Source organism: Phascolarctos cinereus, unplaced genomic scaffold, assembly GCF_003287225.1.
Source record: "Phascolarctos cinereus isolate Bilbo 61053 unplaced genomic scaffold, phaCin_HiC Scaffold_3;HRSCAF=262, whole genome shotgun sequence".
Taxonomy (NCBI): Eukaryota; Metazoa; Chordata; class Mammalia; order Diprotodontia; family Phascolarctidae; genus Phascolarctos; species Phascolarctos cinereus.
The window spans coordinates 156,274,577-156,296,717 of record NW_027555736.1 but is presented as its reverse complement, the minus strand read 5'-3'; the positions used below and the strand labels follow the sequence as shown (position 1 = coordinate 156,296,717).

Genomic DNA, 22,141 nt, shown 5'->3' with positions numbered 1-22,141 from the left:
TTATAATTTAATATACTAGTCTAGAGGCTAGAGACCTCCGTAGCCACTTTACATACCGTGCATTAAAAGATTTCTGCTTGGTTTATTTTATTTTTTTAACCATTTTAGGTCCTGTGTTAATGTTGTACTCCCACAATATTTTGGCATGTCAGTTTTTATTAACAATCTGATACATAATGTCCTTTATAGCTCTAAATCTCTGATCCTGTGGAAAATTCTCCTGTTGAAATGAATGTGGGTCCTTCATGTTGCATTAAAATTTAATTTAATATATTGTTACCAAAATAATACTTATCAATGAAATAATTTCCCCTGCTCCTTACAAATAATCTCCTTGTCTTATTGGTAACCCTCTTAGGAACATCTTACCTTTTTCCTGGTTCATGTGTAGTCCATACGTAATCTAAATTTTTTTAAGGATTTGTTTTCCCTGTTTGATTTCAGCAGCTGCCATAAGGATAGTTTGATTATTAAGGTTATTTGGCTGCCTAAATAGTTTCCAAAGTGATGAGAATGTTGGTCACTTGCCAGTTCAAAATGTTCATACTGTGCTTATCTGAAACCAAGGTTTACCAAGGGAAATTGGTACTCCACCGACAAATCAAAATGAGCTAGTGGGTTTTTGTTTGTTTGTTTGTTTTGTTTTGTTTTTTAAGCAGTGTCAGACTTGAAAGATTATTTGATATTGAAGCTTTAAAATCCCACAGCAGGATATAGACTGTGCTTTCTTTTTATGGCAACCCTATCAAGTTAAGGAAAAATCCGAGTGTATTGCATGATGCCCTAGGTGTTTAATTCTCAGTATTTACATGGGTCATTCACATTTTATCTAGTTTAATTAAATTGTAATTGTTTGGTATTTTAATGTTTACATCAGGAGTTTTAATTTTATGAATCCATTTTATCTTTTGGACCATATTTAGTGAGGGTTTTATACTAATGCATTTTGTGCCACAAGACTATGAGGTTTGTGTTTTGTAAGCAAATTCAACATTTATGCCTTTATCCAACCACCTGGTTTAATTGGCACACTATGAAGTATGTTATGGGGATGCTCATGGTGTTCTGCTCTGGCAGTTTGCTGAAAACAAACATTCAGACAGTGACCGAATTAAGCATTATTTGCCTGGACTTATATTTTGTGTGGTTTGGGGCTCTTTTTTTGACTCCTCAATTCAGCTTTATCTAAGTGATATCCAGAAAGCATTTATTCATTTTTTAAATTTTGTTGGTATTTAATTTTAAGGTGTATGCACCATCCCCGAATTCGGATGATTTCAACCGAGAATCTCCTAGTTACCCATCTCCCAAACCACCAACCAGTATGTTTGCTAGCACTTTCTTTATGCAAGGTAAGTACTGTTTAACAACAAACAAACAAAAAACCTCAGTACATTCTACTGTGAATATCTTCCACACATTAACTGACACTTCTGGTCATAAAGTTTCAAGAAGAGAGTGGTTGCTGTGTGACCATGCAGGAAGTTTGATATAAATTATCTAGGTGTTTCTGAGTGAAATAAACTATCCTTTGATTTAAAGGTTTTCCAGTGACGTTAATTGCCTACTGCAATTTAGGTGGATTACCCAGTAGACCAGATGGGCAGTCATCCAGTCTTAGATTTGTAAGGGGCTTCAGAACAGCACATTGGAGTAATTGAGAAAAATGAAGAAAGGAATTCTTGATCATTCTGAAACCTGAATGGACAGCTTTTATTGACAACTAGTTCAATTTTTAATTACCCTTTAGACGAAGAATTTAGAGTAGTATCACACCTAGAATTACTAAAATAAATGTGTTACAAAGAGGGGAGAACAGGGTAAAACTTTGTAAGAGAAAAAGGATTGCGTTTCCTTTACTTCATGTCTAGCAAATCATTTTACTTGGTCTGATGTGGTTTTGGACTGTGGAAAGCACACACTACACGTGAGCAATAAATTACTATATACGGAGTTATTTGACTTTTATATTGGTGAGTGAAGTCACTACTGACACATTTTGGTTAGAGGCTGAATATAATATAGTAATTATCAGTTATTTAAGTCTTGAAAAACTTTTATTTCACTATCTTAAAATGTTTTAGATAATATAAATTGCCTATTATGAATTAAGAAGTTTTTACATTTTGTATTTATGGTGAGTGCCACTTTACCAAGCTTGCAAACATCAACTTTTCCCTCCTGTAGTTTGGAATTTTATCATTTTTCTTGATATGAATTTGGACTTTGTAAAGGTTTTTGTAATTAGTTTAAGTACTTGGTATTTTCTCAGCTGCCAGATTGTATTTCAACTGTTAAGAGTAATTTCTTCTTTTTAAATATAGCAATGCAACATGAAGAAAGAAAAGCTAGATGGAGTCTTATTACTGGCATGAGATGAGTGAGGGAAAGTCTAGAGAGAAAACTAATTTTTATATCATCATGAAGGTAAAAATAAGTTCAATTTCTTTGCTAAGAAGAAATTTTTTTTTCTCTCTTCTTTCTAGATGGGACCCACAATTCTTCTGACCTTTGGAGTTCATCAAATGGGATGAGCCAGCCTGGTTATGGTGGAATTCTGGGGACCTCCACTTCTCACATGTCACAATCCAGTAGTTATGGCAGTCTGCATACGCATGACCGCTTGGTAAGGCTATAACCCACAATTAAGGCACAGTAGCTTTCTGTTTCTACTTGTATTTCTTTTAGGATTATAATTATAAAATTAGATTCTGTCAAAATGCTCAGATTTGAAATACTTCTCCGATTAACACATTCTACTTGTGCTTACAAGAAAACGGCCCTGACACAATTGGAGTTCCTCAGCTGATAGCATGCAACGTTCTCTTTTTGACATATTGCAGTCGTTGTTTAACCATGTGTGCATGTTTATTCAGGAAGTGTAGCTGATGAGATCTCGTCTTTTTCCCCTTTTTTCTAGAGTTATCCTCCACATTCAGTCTCACCAACAGATATAAATGCAAGTCTTCCTCCAATGTCTAGCTTCCATCGAGGCAGTACCAGCAGTTCACCTTATGTTGCTGCCTCACACACTCCTCCCATCAATGGATCAGATAACATTTTAGGTGAGCATTTTAAGGTTCAAAAATCATTAGGATCTAATTTTTGGATTATCTGTGATCCTATACATCTTTTTTTTTTAAGTGAAGATTTTAAAAAAATTTTTATTCATCAGCCCTATATGGCTCAAAAGGAACCTATAGAATCAACCATATTAAATGTACCACAGACAGAATGTTTGTTGTATTAGTGTGACAGATGTAGAATTACTGAACAGCATACCTCTGAAATAACTGCGGACATTTACCTTGTTTACAAATGTCAGAGGCATGTAAACTTACTTTGTAATCTGAAAGTAAACTCTTGGTTCATTTTCCTATTCATGATGTCCAGGAACCAGAGGGAATGCTGCTGGAAGCTCACAAACAGGTGATGCACTTGGCAAGGCTTTGGCATCTGTGAGTATCAACACTATATTCAGTAGTGATTACAGGTCATTGGGTTTGGGGAGGGTAGTCTTTTCTGGGCTGTTATGTATCATACATAAAATGTGGTCCTTAGTCTCTAGAATTTCATATTATGATTTCCACATTACAATTACACAACTCTTTGTTAATCACTAAACTCCATATTGAGTCTACAGTTGACATGTAAACTTAAATTATTCAAAAGTTCTCTCTCTCTCTCCGTCTCTCCTCCCCTTCTCTCCTTCTCCTCTTCCTCTCTTCTCTCTTTCTATATGTATGTGTACACTCATATATACATATATGTACACACAGATGTATGTATATACACATAAGTGTATATGCATACATGTAGGTATTGTATATATCAGATAAAGCAAGTTGCTATTTTTTTTCTTCATAAGAATTAGCCTTCTGACTTCATTTGAAACATTTGTCTCCTTTATATGTGGATCAGCTGTAAGTAGATGGAGACTGAATTTGGACATTTTGCATCCAAGACACAAATAACAAAGATTAGTGGATCAGCTCATTCATAAAGGTTTAAAATACATGCTCAGTGACCCATTAAAATAGGTCGAATGGAACCAAGAAGGGCAACCCAGCTACTCCCTTCAGATTCAAAGAATAAAATGGATTTATAAGGAATTTATTTTAAAAGGCAAAAGTATTTTGCATATAAAAGAAAGGGAAAAACCAACAACAGCAAGACTGTTTATCATTTCGGCTGCAGTTGATCCAATCAGGAGATAAGGAAATGAGAGAACAACATTGCAGATGCCAGGTTCATTTCAAGAATTGATGCTAAAATGAGTAAAACATGTTTTGGGAAATTCGTAATAAAATTACCATAGTATTATCTGGGAAAACTACTTTACATCATACTGTTATCAGCATATTAATAATAAAGCACTGATTATGTTTTAGTGTCTGATTGATAGACAATTAACATGAAATCCTCCCTTTTCTCACTGCCAACTGGAAGGCAAGGCAGTCATCACTAACCCACAAGGAGCCTTAACTCAGTTCTTTTACCCAGCTCAGAAGATTCTTCCCAGGGTGCTTCCTGTTCTCATTTCCTTCTTTTTCTGGCAACTATACTCTTATAGATCTTATAGACTTGACTTCTTTCTAACACCAGTGCTCCTGATGCCAAGTGGATCTGTTAATGTCCACTTAGCAGGTGGGGTATTTCTTACTAGGACTGGTTGAAAAGCCACCACGAGTATTTTATGGAGATAAGCCACATGTATAGAGTCTCTGCAATCAGAGTTGTGAAAACAAGACAGGGCCAAACTCTAGTAGCTGTATCCTTAAATTTCTGCTTCCTAGTAAATTAAGATTTTTGAGAACTATTCCTGCTACATTTTATTAACTTATAGGTTCCTGCTGGAAGGGGTGAAGTACTTAGAGGAAGTGGAATCTGGTAGCAAGTATTTCAGATGCAGCAGGACCAATAAGAATTGATTTTGTGAGGTCCTTCAGGCTTTCATAAATACTATATTGCTTGTTATAAGGAATAGCTCTCAGAAGAGAAGACTATTTGGGGAAATGTAGGTGACTTAAAAACAAAATATCAATTAAAATGTATCTTCACATAACATCGCAAACTTAGTAAAGAATTATACTTTTCAAACTATTTCCACATACATTATCTCACTTGAACCACACAGTAGCACTATGAGGTAGGGATATATAACTAGGGAATATAAAGTGTCGTACTCCGTTTAAGTTCTCTGTAGAAATCTTGACTTGTAAGCAGGCAAAAGTTTCTGGCATCCTCAGTGGTCCTCTAAGTGCATTTTCAGGTACCTCTAGGTCTTTGAGTACTTTCTCTTATTATGACTAGCACACTAGCCAAACCAGGTTGGCATTTGGAAAGAATTCCAAATTTACTATGAGTGGAAGCCAGGGAAGAAATGTTTAATCTAGTTAGTGGGTGGGCTTTGGTTGTCATGGAAACTTAGCTCTGTCATCCTATGTTGTTGCTTGGCAGGAGCAGCCAGGTCATTCCATAAATCATTTCTGTCATAGCTGATGGTGATGCATTCCATCTGCTCTATCACCGCATGCCATAGTCTGCACACTTCAAATCCCTTGCTTCAATCCATCTGCTGCCCTCCCTCTCCAGTCCCCCCAACCCAAGAACACATTCTTTCCCAACCGCCACTACAGACTTACTTTTACAGCAAATAGATATGTTCTAAAAAATAAAACATTAAATTGTCAAGGGGGAGAGTGTGAGTAGATAGTTAAGCATGTGAAGGATGGGGAGAAGGAATTTAATGATTGTTACAGTGGAGAATCTGATAATACACATTTCAAAATTTCCATCTTGAGTATTACACTTTATTTGAAAAAAGTGAATGTAGTAGGTTCATAAGGACATCATTTCAAAATTTTGAATTCTAAAGATTTTTAAATATTTAAGAGGAATATATGATTTTAAACATAGAAACTCCCATGCTATTGTTAAAAATCATTTCTAGTTCCCAAATTGTCTGTTGATGTACATCTTAGAAAGGCCTTTCATGTGTGAAACATCAGAGGGTACAACCTTTGTTCTTCAGTTTAGGTTTTAAAGCGCATGCAGAATACTGTGTGATTAAACATGTAAGGCCAGATAATACATTTGCAAAGGTTCTTTTATTTTAGGTTTAAGCCAGGATAATTGTGGTCTTAATCTCAGGGTAGCAAGAAAGAGAATTGTACATGAAAGTATTTACACAAAGTTCCCAAAGCCCTGTGGATTATGCATTAGTTTAGATAATGAACTAGTGTAGATAGAAAGAAAAGAAAATCTGGGTATTCGTGCCATTTCTAATGTGTTTCCCTGAACATTTGCCAGACAATAACCCTTTAAGATTGTGCCCATGGAGGGTTATATGGAGGAAGAAACATCTGGTTTATTTCAGTGCCTAATACCAAATCAAAACACTTGGTCTTTAATTTAGAGGAGATCAAACAGGAGGACTGTTTAACTTTGTTGATTATATCAGACCTCTTTGTGATAATTTATGTTTTGATTCCTCTGAGCAAGAATAAATGTGTTTTTTGTGATCTTGATGGTTAAATGGCCAGTAGTCCCTAACAAAAGAAAAGAAAATTCAGGGAAGTTGACTTTTAAAAGTAATTCACGAAATAAGTTTCTTTGTTGCCTTTGACTCAGTACCATTAGCATAACAAAGATTAACTGAAATGTGCACTGTAGTGTTTAAAAAATTGGGCTAACAGCTCGGAGGTTTGGCTCTGTGGGCTCTCCATTGTGTCCTTTTTGTCTAAGGCCCTTTTCATTAGACCCTGGCTTATTGGCACCCTGCTGATTGGAATGGACCATGACTGATAGGAGGAGGAGTCTCATTTGTTGCAGTAAAATGAGTCATGTTACCGTTTAAGCCTGGCAGAAGGTATCAGAGTTATTCATCATTGGTCATTTAACAGTACAGCAACCATGGATTGCATGCAGAATGAGCTCTTACTTTGTGTTTACACCCTGGTTTCTAAATGACTTTTTTCCTCCCCCACCCCCATTTTTAAAGTGCATGACTTTTTTTCCCCTTTTCATTTAACTCCACTGTGAGATCTCTTTAAGACCAGAGATTCCAACAGAAAATGTATTGTTGATTTAGTCAAATTGGATGAATGCTGTATTCCAAATGAAGCATTGTGTGTGTTGAGTTTTTCACAGTAACACAAGTTTTAAAAACTTGGAAAATCTTTGTCTGATATGGTGATAGCAGAGTATGGTGTGTAAAGCCAAAGTTTAAGCAATGATCTGTAGGGTTTTAGAGTAAGCATGCTTGTTTTACATATTGTGTCATTATAGTTGCATACAAATTTATTTCTGTACATTTATAGAAACAACATGGGACAAAAGAAGGTAATATGCATCTTGCCAAGTTGTCTGTAAACTCAGGAAACACATTGCTAATAAACCTGTATGTATCATCACCTCAGTCTTGGGGTGGAGGGGTGGCAAAGAAGATGATGATTGGGGGAAAGCTTTTATTGTGGAAACGGATAAACCAGGTTACAAACGCAGCAGAAATGCTTTCTCCCTCTCTAATGACAAATTTGTGTTACCATTTTTCTCGTCTGCAAATGCAGTTATTTTAAAAGAAAAACAAAGGGAGGGGGGTTAACACATTTTGCATAGAGCAGAGAAACAGTTTTGCTCAGTCATTAAAAGGTAGTAATCCTCATTGTCACTCTCAGTTTTGCCTGTTCCTCTGAAGTGTAGCCTCTCCCTTCTTTGAGATAAAGGAGCTGTCACCAGCTGTTGACATGCTTAGGGAATCATTTGGTTGCAGTAGAGAGGAAATCAAGGAAATTGAGGGTTGACAGTCCACTTCCACCTTTGAAGGCCCATATCTGCCAAATAGAGTGATATTGGCAGCTTAATGTGTTAGGAACAATTCCTGAATATAGTCAAGCCTCATTCTAACACTGTTCTCAAGGTTTATACCATGGAACTTGCCTTAAAATGGTCTTATTCCACAGTCCTTCTGGTTTTTCAGTGATTAACTCCTAACAGTATGGTTTACGTGACCGAATCACTGTATACTGAATTATACTTTTTTTGTCAAAGTGTGCTGTAGCAGCAATCTAATGTATTTGTCTAACATATCACATAGGTTGGATTTAGATGAGTCCAACAGTTGAAGCTCAGTACCTACTACCAGCCAGCTGCCTTTTTACCTCAGTAAAGAACTTTATAGGCAATACTCGGTTTTGTTTTTTTGTTTGTTTGTTTGGGATTTTGTTGTGGTTGCTGTTGAAATTGTTGTTGGTGTTGTTTTAGATTTTTTTGTTTTTTGTTTGGTTGTGTTTTTTTTTCAACATCTCTTTAAGGGGATTTTGAAATGAAGAGGGCATTTGCTGTTGATCCATTTTACACATAAGCACATTAACACCTTAGTAAGTTGGTCAGATTTTTAGCAGTGGCAGAATTAAGTGGACCTCAAGTTTTTCTCTTGCATCATTCAGTTCGCATGCCACCAAGTCAGCCATTCACATGGCTTCAAGAATCCTAAAAACAATTTTGGATCCTAAGATCCTAGTCATGTGGTATTTTGTAAAAGTAAGCATCAAGCAGTAAGCATTTATTAAGTACCTACTATATGCCAGGCACTGGGAATACAAAGAAAGGCATCAGAGACAAAAAAAAAATGTTAGTTGACATTCACCTTTCTTTAAAGCTTTGCCTGATTTCACTTAAACCACAAGCCCATGTTGATTTGCATAGTTGAACTAGATCACATATATACAAAAGCCACTAGGAATCAGTGTGACCACCAGTTCATTTTCACAGATGTCACCCAATAACTCTCCAAGGGCAACAACTTGAAGTTAATTCTAGGAAACAATAGAATAGTAATAGTGACCATGGAGAAAACTTGGACCTCCCCATTACCAATTTCCCTTAGTCATCTGAGCTCCTGCTCTTTACATGCTCTCCAACTTGACTTTCCAGTTTTTAGTTTTTAATCATTTGGTAATGATCTTTTAAAACTGGGTAGTTGTAATGACAATTTAGTAGCATCTTATAAAAATTTGGTGCCTTTTAATTGAATTAGATGTACTTTTATAAACTGTTTGGAAGTCGCACCATGTCTTGTTTTCTACAGAAATCTTCAGGTTTGTTAGTAGTGGCTTGTGAAATTAATGAGCATGCATTTATTTACAGAAAATTGCATTATCTTAAACCTGTATTGATTAGTTTGAGGACTCCCCCCACCACCTTTAGACAACATACCAGGTCTAAAATTGAATCTTCTAGGACTTAATATTTTAGTAGAAGCATTGAGGGTGACATCATTCAAAACAGAGTCCTTCCTATTGGGAACAACTTTATAACCACAGAGTTGTTCAGTCGAATACATTCAGGGAACAGCAACTTGCTCCCAGCAGTTGGCCAATTTGCAATAAGCTGGTTACATGCACACTTGTGCGAGTAATTTGTTGTATCCATTATGGGCACAGGATTGGCCCAGAAGAGGCCTTTGGTGCCTCAATTGAGAGAATTTGTGAAATGTCTGTGGTTGATTAGGTAACCTTTAAGGAAGTGCTGCAACTATTTCTATTGGCATACAAAGTCACTATAATGTAATATAACTGCTTTTTTTCTTAATAAATATTCCAGAATTTATACATCCAGAGGCATGTTGTTAACCTCAAAATAGTCACCTTATGAAACAATTTCAGTAATGATACCATTGCTCAAAACATTTTTAGAACATCTTTTGTAGATTTGCCTTCTGAACCTTTTATCTATCCACAAAGATAACTTTTTTTTTTCCTTCTGAGGATATATTTGATTTTTGGAAAATTACTCAAAGTCATTTGGAACTGAGGCTAGTGAACACTGTTGGTGATCAAATTGGATACTGTCATTTTTAGTCAAAAGAAGCTTTTAGCTATAAAGTAATGTCTGTTTTTCTTGTGGCGGATTATACATGATCTCTAAAGAAGGAGAAGAATTCTGAAAATATTTTGAGAATTATCAGCCTCATGAGGTGACTAAAGGACAACAGTCATTCGCGTGTATATATTTATGTTCTGGCATATTTTCTCTACCTATCTGTCTGTCTTCTTATTCTCATTCCTATACATTCACATCTTGTATTTCAGTAGTCATTTAAAAAACTATTCATTATTTTCACACCATTTGAAATAACAAAGAAAGCAAACAAGGTTCTCCAAACTCACCTTACAAGTGAAATCATATGATGCATTTTGAATGTTAGTATAAAAAAACTGAGGCTGTACAGACCCTGAGTGTTTCTCAAGTCTTTGACATAATAAAACCATGCTAGTATTGATCGGTCATTCTTTTTACACCAAATTAGCTTCAGAGATGGCAACTGAAGATTAAAAAAAATTAATCCAATCAGTAGTTTTACATTTTTCCCTCTTTTGTCAAATGTTGATAAATAAATTTATTTATTTTCATTTTGTTAGATTTATTCTCCTGACCATACCAGCAGTAGTTTCCCCTCAAATCCATCAACACCAGTTGGATCACCATCACCTCTTACAGGTATGCTAGATTTTATTTTCTTATTAGATAGCATGTGTGTTGCTATTATTTTATTTTGAGTGGTAGTCTTTTTTTCCTTGCCTGAAATCAAACCATGATTAAAAAAAAAAGTGTGGAAAAAGTATGTACACTGATATACCTATAAGAGCAAGAGAAAAAAGAAACATTTTACTGACTTCTAGCTAATTTAATTTTTGTAATTTCTTATAGAAGTACAATAAATGTTAATTGACAGCAAAGCAAATTATTGTTTGGAAAGAGAACCTATGAAAAGAGTAAAATCTTTTGTTTAAGAGTTAAAATGTAGCTCATGCTTTTCCTCACAGTCCAGATTTACCTTGTATTTTTATGAGCCCCCGTGAATTTGACCATGCCTAGTTATATTCTTTTAGTGGCATATCTTTATTTGTATCCCCTCTGAATCTTTGTATATTAACATGTATTCCACAGACTTAAGAAAGATACTTTTTTCTCTGTTTAACTTTAGTTTTATGGAAAGAACTCTTGTATGAATGATTTACATGTGGTTAAACTTTAAAATATTCAGAGTAGAAAAAACAGATAGCAATGTAGGTTTTTTCCTTTTTTTCTCTTTTAAACAAAACCACTTATTGCTAGTGGACATATATAAGCAGTTGAAATGTGCTTTTGCCTGTTGCCAAGTCATTAAGACTTTAATTAAAAGTATGAGTAAAAGTTTCTCAAGACTTTCATTATTTTTGTAAATGAGGGTTTTTACTTTTTTAATGGATAAACCAAGCTAACATTAAATAATTTATGGTAAGTTAGGGCAGATTGTGAAATTTGAACTGTGCTGTACTTTCTTGATCAATACTGTAAGAAAGTCAACAACACTGGAGAAGCAAGAGTACTTGAGTCTCATTTCAGAGAAGTATCTAGGCAACTTGGTAGTCAGGGCCACCATCCCTACTACTTCCTCCTACAACGATTGCGATTGCGCTGTGAATCCATTCACTCATTCTGATCAAGCAATTAGTTGTGTCCTTGTGGCTTTTCAAGCGTCCTGCATTGCCTAGTCTTTCTACAAACCAGGCTCTTGGGTATAGTCATCTCCCATCACCTGTGTTTTGTGTAGGAGTGTTGCCTGTCTGCTAAGAAGCATTCCAACGTGGAGATGATGAACTCCTGGCAGCTGTTTACAGCTCTTAGCGGGTCCTGCAGCTTTCTCAGACACTGTGGCCTCAGCTGTCTAGTAAAAGTTGAACAGCTGTTCCCCACATAGACAGAACTATGAAAGCCCCATTGACTTAAAGTTGTTGTTTAAAGGGAGTTGGAATTACAGGCAGAATGATGTAACTTTAACCCTGTTCAGCCCCCGTGGCACAGTTTTGCTAAATTATCAATGTCATTTTTACCACAGCCTGTTTCCCTTTCTCATCTGATATACCCACATTAACTCCTACTAAATACACACCCTACCCCACCCCCTTTCTTGGCCAGTCATCTACAAAAGCTGCCTTTTTGTTTTAATTAGCACTGAGTGGAAAGCCAGGCAGCAGAAAAAGCTGGCCTTGCTTCTGAAAGTCTGGGATCAAAGGGCCTATCGATGAAAGGAGAGAATCACGACCTCTATTTACATTTCTTAAAATAATGGTTCAGAATAAAAAGTTGAGTCATTCCTCCCCCTTCCATATTTCTTTCATATTTAATGAGTGTTACTTTCTTTTTGCCTCTGATTTGGCTGATTAATGAATATCTGTGGACTGAGAGAGAATACCTGAGCAGCTGCTTTTAAGTAGTTGTTTTATTTTCTATAATAGCTGAAAAATTCATGTTGAATTCTATAATGAAGGGATTAATAGGTTTCTTCTTTGATTCAGCAGTCACATTGAAAGAAAAAATTATCTTGTATATCCTTGTTCTGCTGAGATAGCAAATCAGAGACTCTAGGTTTATGCAGGTGCATATCCCCCTCCCTTTCCCTGGTCCCTTTCCCCTCAATATCACTCTCTCCCCTCCCCACCCCCACCCCCCCATCCCCCTCCACCTTTGGAACAACAAAGCAAAAATAGAAAGAAGAGGAAAAGAAGTAAAAGCAGTTTGTCACAAAGCATTTCCATGAGGAAAAAAAGGCAAATCGGTTTTTTTTTTAATCAATGTGACACACCACATAGAATGTGAAAACTGTCCTCTGTGGAAGGGCATTGGCCTTTTATCATCTTGGGGAGGGAGTGGGGAAGCAGGGAATCCTTCCCCTTTAGTCTCCCCCTGTGGTGCTTCATCTCTAGATAAGCCTCCCTGAACAACAGAGGAATATGAGGGAGTATAGACAGGGGCAGAGGTGTACACACCCCTTTCAAAGTTGGCTTTCTTGTTTAAGCCCAGAAAGCCAAGCTTTTGCTCTCTCTTCCTTCTTTGCATGTTCCTTGGGAACTTGCCAAATTATGGCAGATTCTTCCACCTGGAAAGAGTCCTTACCAAGAGGCTCCTTGGAGGTAATTTTCTGTTTGTGAAAAGACAATGAAGAAAGTAAAGAAAGCAGGTGTTTTTTCTTAGTTGGCTTGGAAGTCAGGCAAACAAGGGTGTGTGTGTCTGTGTGTGTGCGCGCATGCACGCACGTTTTGCCATCCACTGTACCCTAAAACTTTTCAGTTAGTTTTATACCAAATAATCTCAACTTTCCCAGCAAGACAATAGTCAGAAAGAGAAGAGAACGTAATCAGGCTCTCAGAGGTAGTTAGTTGGCTACCTTTATACCTGGGGGTCAGGGGAGGTAGCAGGGTTTCTCCTATTAATTGTAGGATTAAACCCTAGTCTTTGCTTTGATGTCATGTGAGAACAGGGATATAAAGGAGATATACTCTAGTGGAAATAGCTTAGACTTGGCTTTTGAGGATTTGAGTTCAAATCTGTCTCTGCTTTTTATTCCCTTGATCATCATAGACTTTAAACTCATCTGTAAAATGAGGAATTTGAACTAACTCTCTCAAGGACCCTTCCAGCTCTAATCCGATCGAAAATGACAAATATCCAATAATCCTAGGATCCTGCCCAGCATCATCCTTCAAAGTAATCACAACAGTTAATACCAATACATGAATGCAACCTGAAGTCATTCACCAGATATTTATCGAGTACCTACTACGTGCAAAGTACTGTGCTTAATGAGCATAAGAGTTAACAGAGAGGCATGGGTCACTATTCGCATATTTGAGGCACTGACAGTCTAGAAAAGGTATGTAATAAAAAGCCATGAGTTCCAAGTACCAGCAGATTAGTATAGACAATTATGTAGCAACAAATAGAGAGATGAGAAATCACTTTGGACTGGGATAGCCAGGGCTGGAATTATGCAGTATGTGCTATTTGAGATAGGCCTTGAAGACTGGCCAGTATTTAAGTAGAGAGAGAAGAGTAAGGAGGGTATTCTAAATGAGGAGGATGGGATGAACCAAGGCACAGAGGTGGGAAACAATAAGTTTGACTAGAACAGTGTTCATGTAGAGAAATGATAGGAGATAAATGATTGTATAAGGCCTTGCCTACTAGGCTAAAGAGTTTGGACTTTATTTTGTAGGCAGTGATATACTATGAAAGGTCTTGATTAAGCATGAGAAAACCACAGAAATGTGGAAATGCTAGCACTGAATTTCTCTCTGACACATAAAATATTGGATTTAGTTCTCATAATTAATTAACCAGCCGCAGTAGGTAAAATTCTTGCTAAATCCCACCCAGAGTGAACTATGCTTTGTAAATCAGATCAGTAGCACTAGATGATTTTATGAACAAAGCTCTTCCAGATTTTCTTGTCAAGCAGCTCTCACTGTTCTTATCCCATCTATCTTGGCTTCTGAAAAAAATTTTGTTTAATGTATCTTAACATCAGGTACGTTTACTACAAGTCTTCCTGAACAGAAGCCAGTTTTCTTGGGTGCTCAGCAAAGAGCCAAAGGCACTTTCAAAAATAGTTTACTAAGTTTCTATTCTTAATAACCAAAGTGCTAGGAGTATTTTCTACCTAGTAATAACATAGTAAAAGTGAGACCTCTCATTCGTCTTATGTAATGTAGTCTAAGCCCAGAATTGTCCTTGGTATGTTGCAGGATCATGGGATATTAGAGCTGCCAAGGACATAGAGATCTATCTTCTAGTCCAAACTCCTGATTTTAGAGTTGAGGATACTAAGGGCCTAAAAGGTTTAAGAGACTTTCTCAAGGTCATAAATAACAGAGCCAAAATCTGAACCAGGACCTCCAAATACAATACCAGCACTCTGTCAAAGACATTATCAATAAATTAATCAGGAAGCAATTATTAAGCAGTTACTATATGCTAAGCGATTAGTGAAAACAGTCCATGGCTTCAAGCAATTTATATTCTAGCCAAGAGAGACAGCAAGTATGTGTGTGCATGTGTGTTGTGTGTGTGTGTGTACACATATGCACATACATACATAGAAAATGGATATAAAATAGACACCATGTGACTTCGTTGGGAAGATACTAGCAGCTTGGTGAGTCAGGAATGACCTCATGTAAAAGGAGGTGCTTGAACCAAATGCTGAAGGAAACCTAGCGATTCTGAGCGAATCATTTCTCATTTCTCACTTTTCACAGCAGTGAGAAGAGAGTGTTTCTAAACATGGACATGGGAGATATCTGGGGCAAAGGCGTTAAGGTAGGAGATAGAGTGTCATGTATGAAGGATGGCAAACAGGCCAGTGTAACTAGACCACAAAGAATGTACAGGAGAGTGATGTGCATGAAAGCTGGAAAGGTAGATTGGGGCCAGGTTGTGAAGGGTTTTAAGTGTCAAACATTTTATATTTGACCCTGGGATTAATAGGAAGCTACTGGATTTTTTTTTTTACGTGGAGGGGAATTATATGGTCAGGTTTCTGCTTTTGGAACATAAGGTTGGCAGCTATTGAAGGATGGAGAGGGAAGAGATTTGAGACCACTTCAGGAGGCAATTGCAGTTGTCCAAGAGATGATGAGGACCTGACCTGTGGTGGTGGTTGTGTGAGTGGAGAAAAAGGGATAAGCACTTTTGGACTACTTGCTTGATTTTCTTTATTTCTGTATTGATGCTGCAGTTGGTAATTACAGGCTTGAGTTGATTTAGAGAACAATTGTTGCTAATGTAATTATTTCCAAATTTCTTTAAGGATTTAAGTGCAGAAGCAAGACTGTAATGGTAGATTTCAGCACCAGTTTTTGAGAGTTGGGCAAGCAATTTGTAGAGATGGGATGGCATATAGTGGGCTACACTCCAGAGTTTGATGCAGTTTTCCTTCCCAGAGTTCATGTTGTTGTTTAGCCATTTTCAGTCATGTTTGACTCTCCATGACATCATTTGGGGTTTTCTTGGCAAAGATACTGCAGTGTTTGCCACTTCCTTCTCTAGCTCATTTTACAGTCTTGGAAACTGAGGCAAATAGGGTTAAGTGACTTGCTCAAGGTCACACAGCTAGTAAGTGTCTGTGGTCAAATTTGAATTCAGGTCTTCTTGACTCCAGGCTTAGTTCACATATAGTCATTTAAATCCTCAGTTGCCTGGAAAAACAAAAGAGTTGCAGAGTATGTGCTGCTACTTGTATACAAAGACCACACTGTCATCATCTGTAGATTGTCATATCACCACTGTACTCATGTACAAATTACTTTTTTTATCTGTTATTTCATTAAATCCTCAAAACAACCTTGTGAAATAGTAGGGAAGGTGGCATACTCCCCATTTAGAGATGAGGCAATTAAGACCTGGAGAGGTCAAGTAAGAAGGTCCAGTGTCACATAGTTACTATTGGTAGCAGAACTAGAACTAGTTTCTTTACTCCTAGTGAAGTGTTTGTCCTACTGTACTTTGCTGCCTCCTTCTTGAGGTGTCTTTTTTTTTTAACCAGTAAAGATGAACTATCCATGTATACTTTCTCAGTTTGTTCCCCCAGTGACCAGCAACTTGCGTCTTTGAGATGGCTAATTGAGCTAGTTCATGAACTTCACACGAAAATGAATTGAATTGGTCATTTGTATTGAAACTCACATAGGGCTCTAATTTGTGACCATGATCTTCGTGGTCCTACTCTAATCAGTTGAGTAGTAAACAACCAGCTCAGTCTGGAGTAAAGTCCAGTAACCATGTTCTGTGCTATTTTATAGGTTACGTTGTTTTTACATTAGCATTAGGTTCCCTCAAGTCCTTATTGAACTCTGAGTCTGACAATCATTTTATTTTTTTATTTTTATTTTATTTTTTGCCTTTTTTTAGGCAGTTGGGGTTAAGTGACTTGCCCAGGGTCACACAGCTAGTAAGTGTCAGGTGTTTGGTCTGAGGTCGGATTTGAACTCAGGTCCTCATGACTTCAGGGCCGGTGCTCTATCCACTGCACCACCTAGCTGCCCCTTCTGATGATCATTTTATCCAAATGTACCACTTCTTCACCTTGTGACACTTGGAGACAAAGAGTAACAAAGACATTCCCCTAGGACTTGTTTGGCATGACTAATTCAGAAACTGTTGCTGATAATTTTGAGATGTTTAAACTTCATATGTTTAGTTAGAATTTCATGTAAGTAAAATTTCAAAATTCGAAGTTCATCCAAAGAACAGATTGTCCAAGAAGGTGGGGGGGGGGGAGTGAGACATACAAGAAATAAGAGTAATTGCAAAAGTGGAGGGAAAAGATTTAGAAAGTTTAGCCCTGCATCTTCCACTCCTACCTCACAGCCCTACAAGCACAAGGTGTCTGAGGGGTCTGCAGTTACAATGTCTGCCTTAGGTTATATAAAATAAAACTTCTTAATTCCATTCCTTGAAAGCCAGTGGAAAGGTGGTGGGATATGACAGAATAAGCACTAGACTTGGACCCCGAAAACCAGAGTCCTGGCCCCAGATCTACGGCTCATTAGCTGTATTAAGTAGGTGTCTTCTTTGAAACTCCATTTCCTTATTTAGAATAAATAGGGATAGTAATAGTCTTGCGTTATCTATTTCACAGGGCTGTTGGGAAATAAGGTGTAGAAAGTGCCCTGCAGATCTTCAAAAGCCACATTAATATAAGCTAGCATTATTGGTCACAGTTGCTAGAGCTAGAAGGGACCTGAGGAGTCATCTAGTCCAGCCCCCTCATCTTACAGATGAGAAACCCCAAGGTGAGAGAGGAGGAGAAACCTGACCGACACTGCTGAGCTTTACAGAAGAAAACCAGGACTGGGGACTCGTTCTACTCCCTGACAGTGCCGCCTCACATCCACTGCAAGGAATCACAGTAGATCATTACTGATCACTGTTTGTATAGAATCTTAGAGCCTCCATTTACCAGACCAGATGTGCAGGAAGTTTTGGGTTGTTGTTTTTTAATGATTCCCTTTTCTTAAATGATTCTCTTATTTTAGAGAGCAGCTATTTGAAATCATGTCATTAAACTTCATCTCAGTTTTCTAGCTGCAAAGCTCTCATTGTTACTTTAAACATAAGCCCATAGGCCTTTCCTTTAATGAGCTTGGGATTGCATGTCCATAATTTATTACTGCAATTGCTTTATGATTATGTTTGTAAGTCGAATAGGAAACCTTAAATGGACACAGAAATAGTTTATGTCTGTATTGTTTTTAAGAAATACTTTGTTAATTGATAAAGAAAAATACATGTTATGTCTTACCTCAAGTTTTATATTTAAAATTTCCTTACTCAGCTACTAATATATGTATAATTAATTATGAAATGTTATCTGGCTGTTAGGAATATCTCTCTTCTTTCAACTTGCAATAAATATATGGATGATGTGAATATAATTGCCGCTTTGCTATCCAGGCCATGAATGTTTTGTTTAGCTGAAATGAAATACAGTGTCTTCTAATTTACCTTAATATATCTGTGATAACAAATGTATGGTAGTATTTTATTTATCTTTTGCTTTCCTAAATGTGACTAGATTAACCTGTAACAAGGATGTAGTTGAAACCATCATTTAAAAAATGAATAAATTAGGCAAACTAAACTCTTTAATTATAATCTCAGATTTCTAATATAATTGGTTTTGCCCTTGTAGATCTTTTCAAATGAGAAATTTAGTTAAATATCTTTTTGATTTACTATAAATAATATATTTTCTAAATCAGAATTGCAATAAGTTTGTAAGGATTTTAGAACAGTGTGTTTTTATTATAAAGAGATATTGGTATTACTCAAAGGCTTTAAAATCTGGCATTATCCCAGAGATATGAATAATATATTCCTTCCTTTCAGTCCTTTTTTTTTACTTTCATTTTTGTTTGCTTCTCTTCTCTCTATACATCTTTCACCTTTTTTCTTTGATTTTGTAATTGTCTTCTTTTTTTCAGTCCTTCCTTCATTTTTCTTTCATTTTGCTAGAATTGGAGAACAAATTACCACTTAGCAGAGAGTTGAATTTTTGCAATGACACTTTTAAAAAATCAGCTAATATTCTTTTGGGTAAAATATTTTAGATCTGTCAACAACCAAGACTATGCAAAATACCTGCCACTTTTTAAAGCCTTAAATATAACTCAACTTTTCACACTACTTTATTAATATTTATTGAGCTTAGTAATATATCCTTATTTCGTTTCAGTACATCATAAAAATCTCTGAGTTAACTTGGTGTTTTGGGGATTTTTTGTGTGTTTGTTTCTGTTTTTTCTTTAAACAGGTGCTAGCCAGTGGTCCAGACCTGGAGGCCAACCCCCTTCATCTCCAAACTATGAAAATTCTCTCCACTCCCTGGTAAGAGCTACTTTTAAAAAAAGCACTTTTACCTAAAAGTTTGGAGTTTATTTTAGTTAATAAAAACCTTACATATCAATGAAGAAAACAGTAGGGTAGCATTACAAGTGAATTCTTTGCTAACAAATGGTCTAGTTCAGTTAAACAACATAAGACACATTGGGCATGTCTTTTGCCATCTGTTCTTTGGACATCAGGCTTCTGGGCTTAAGACATCTGGTGTTAAAATACTGTTATGAGATTCCCATATCTTTGACAAACCCAGAGCTGAGTCCTGTGTGCACTTCCATGTCTACAAATAAGAGAAGGGGATACAACAAAGAACAATCCACAATTTTGAATCTTACTGTATTTTTGCATGTTTTTATATGTGAAGAAACTGTGTGCTTTGTGCACTACATTCCTATTCAAATATCAATATGTTTCCTATGTGGTATTAACTTTTTGTCATAGGGAACATTTTCTTGTACCCTTCCCAGGAAAGAATATATAATATATTTATGTTACAAGTAAAAGATAAAACAACACAGAAGAATTCAGGATTATTCTTGTATGCACTGAATGTGTAGAGCCTGGTGGTAGGTTGTTAACAACATTTGTTTTTTCTGTGTTTATATTCATTGTATAGGATTAGAAAAAGGAATACCTAATAGAATATTGAGCTAGGCTTTGGGTATCTGTTGATATTTCTAGTTTCCAAATATAAAATTTCTTTTTTTCTGTGACTAACAATTTTTTTAATTGAACGAAATTTTCTTCTTTTCTTACATTTTGTAATCAGATGTAAACAATATGGACAATTTAGAATGCTAACCTTATAACTCAGAATTAAGCATTTAGCCTTCTCATACCTTAATACAAGCAGATCTCTATATTAACTTAACTAACATTTTATGCTGACACGCACATCAGCTATTTCCTCATCTCTTTTTGGAATTAATCTTAACCTGTGCTTTGCTTCCTGTTCTGTCTTGACTTTGCCAGAAAAATCGAGTTGAGCAGCAACTTCACGAGCATTTGCAAGATGCAATGTCCTTCTTAAAGGATGTCTGTGAGGTACTATTTCTCTTTAGATGGTGCCTTTTTGTGTTACAGTTAATTCCGCTCACCAATACCACTTTAAATCTTCAATTGGTACAAATTACAAAGTCTTTTAACCTCAAACATTTTGCCATTTCATTTTCTATAGAATTACAAGAGTAGGCTTCTTTTTCTTTTATGTTCAAGAGAATGATTGTTTTTTTTAAGTGGGACCTACTGACATATGCTTTTGGTTTTAAATTTTCTAATGTGTGAATCTATATACAGACACACGAATGCATTTGTTTCCTCTGGTTTGTCAAACACCCAAGCTTGGATGTGCGTACAATGTGAGCTATGTATGCATTATTCATTTCTAACTACACAGCTAGACCTGGGTTGATTTGGGGATCCCCTGCTTGTGCTTCTTCCCCAAATCACCACCTTTCCAAAGGGTCAATAAGACTGTAATTAAGTATCTGATACAGTAATCTGTGATCTGTCATAGCACTGGACGTGTTAACTGTACAGTTGATTCGTTTTGAAAAGCCACTGTTCCTGATGTGGCATTTATTTAACATCATCTCCAGATAGCCTTTCTTCTCCTGTTGATTCATAGTGCCAGTAGCTGCTTTTGAAGCCACCCTGATATTGCATTTCACTTGCTGTTTTCCCTGTATCACAAAGTAGAGAACATAGCGGCATAATGAATTTAACAGGTGGACCGACAGTGACCTCCATGTTCCTTTTCAATCTCCACAGCAGTCTCGAATGGAAGATCGCTTAGACAGACTGGATGATGCTATCCATGTGCTACGGAATCATGCTGTGGGACCTTCTACCAGCCTCCCTGCTGGCCATGGAGATATACATAGTTTATTGGGACCATCCCATAATGCATCACTTGGAAGCCTCAACTCAAACTATGGAGGATCAAGCCTTGTCACAAGCAGTAGATCAGCATCAATGGTAACTGTCTCCATAGTTGTTTGCAACACCTAAAATGCAAAATTCTCAATGTCTTTCATGATTGTAGAACAATACAATAGAGCCTTGTGATGGACTCAGATTTAAGTGCATTTCCGGTGAGCGTGTCTCTCCACATTTTTACCAAAGGTTAAGGAAAAGTAGCAGGTGCAGTCATTGACCATCAGTTGGTATCCAGTTGAAGGGATTTTTTCCCCCTTTTCCTTTTTGAAAGGTAGTTGAGTAGTGGCTTGAGGGGCAACCTTTATAGACATTGGCTTGGTCATTGACCCATAAAATCCTGCTGTGACCATGTACAGAAAGCAGAGAGTTTCTGCAGAGAGCATTTTAGCTTATACATGCATTTTTTCCAGATGTGTAATAATTGGCAGAATAGTTTTTCTCCTTGAAATAGCGGATAGGGAGTTTGAATAGGAAAAGCAGTCAAGAAAGACTGAATTTCAAGTGTTCTGGTCTGGAAAAGCTGTTTATTGTAATTTGGAACTAGTCTTCAATAGCAGATGCTGGCTGAAGCCTGGAAGAAAGCGACTGGAATGTGAAACCCTCGTTTGTGCAGGCCCAAATTTAAACTTTTTTTTTCCAATGAAAAAAAACAAAGGGGCGGGGTGGAGGGGGAGGTGGGTTGAACACAGCTGTAGTGTAAGTAACAATGGAGAGGAAACAATTTTAAATTAATCCCCAAGAAGAATAAAATAATTCAATCCATCTTTTCAAAAACATGGGAACTGTTCTGAGAGGGAAAAAGTAGGATTATAGGGCTGTGCACATCAAAAATGTTATGTTCAATGTCTTATGTTACTCTTTCTCCAAAACATTTTTTAAAGAAAAGAAGCTCTTTTTGAACCTGCTTATTTAACTATTGCCATGTGTTTGCATGTTTATGACATGGTTTTTAAGGTTCGTTGCATGCTGTGAAATATTC

At 36.6% G+C, this 22,141-nt stretch overlaps 1 protein-coding gene across 6 annotated transcripts in view; it reads left to right on the top strand.

Moving 5' to 3' along the window:
• The window catches only part of TCF12 (transcription factor 12), a 416,785-nt gene that overhangs the window by 371,550 nt on the left and 23,094 nt on the right, over nt 1-22,141 (top strand). For 3 of the 6 annotated variants that reach the window (XM_020981615.2, XM_020981625.2, XM_020981661.2), the window contains 8 exons: nt 1,247-1,352; nt 2,487-2,626; nt 2,921-3,065; nt 3,394-3,458; nt 10,425-10,503; nt 19,139-19,212; nt 20,197-20,268; nt 20,995-21,201. In XM_020981615.2, the coding sequence (XP_020837274.1) occupies nt 1,247-1,352; nt 2,487-2,626; nt 2,921-3,065; nt 3,394-3,458; nt 10,425-10,503; nt 19,139-19,212; nt 20,197-20,268; nt 20,995-21,201 (888 nt within the window). The remainder of the gene's footprint in view (nt 1-1,246; nt 1,353-2,486; nt 2,627-2,920; nt 3,066-3,393; nt 3,459-10,424; nt 10,504-19,138; nt 19,213-20,196; nt 20,269-20,994; nt 21,202-22,141) is intronic. The other 3 variants (XM_020981646.2, XM_020981669.2, XM_020981635.2) reach the window with 2 other exon arrangements.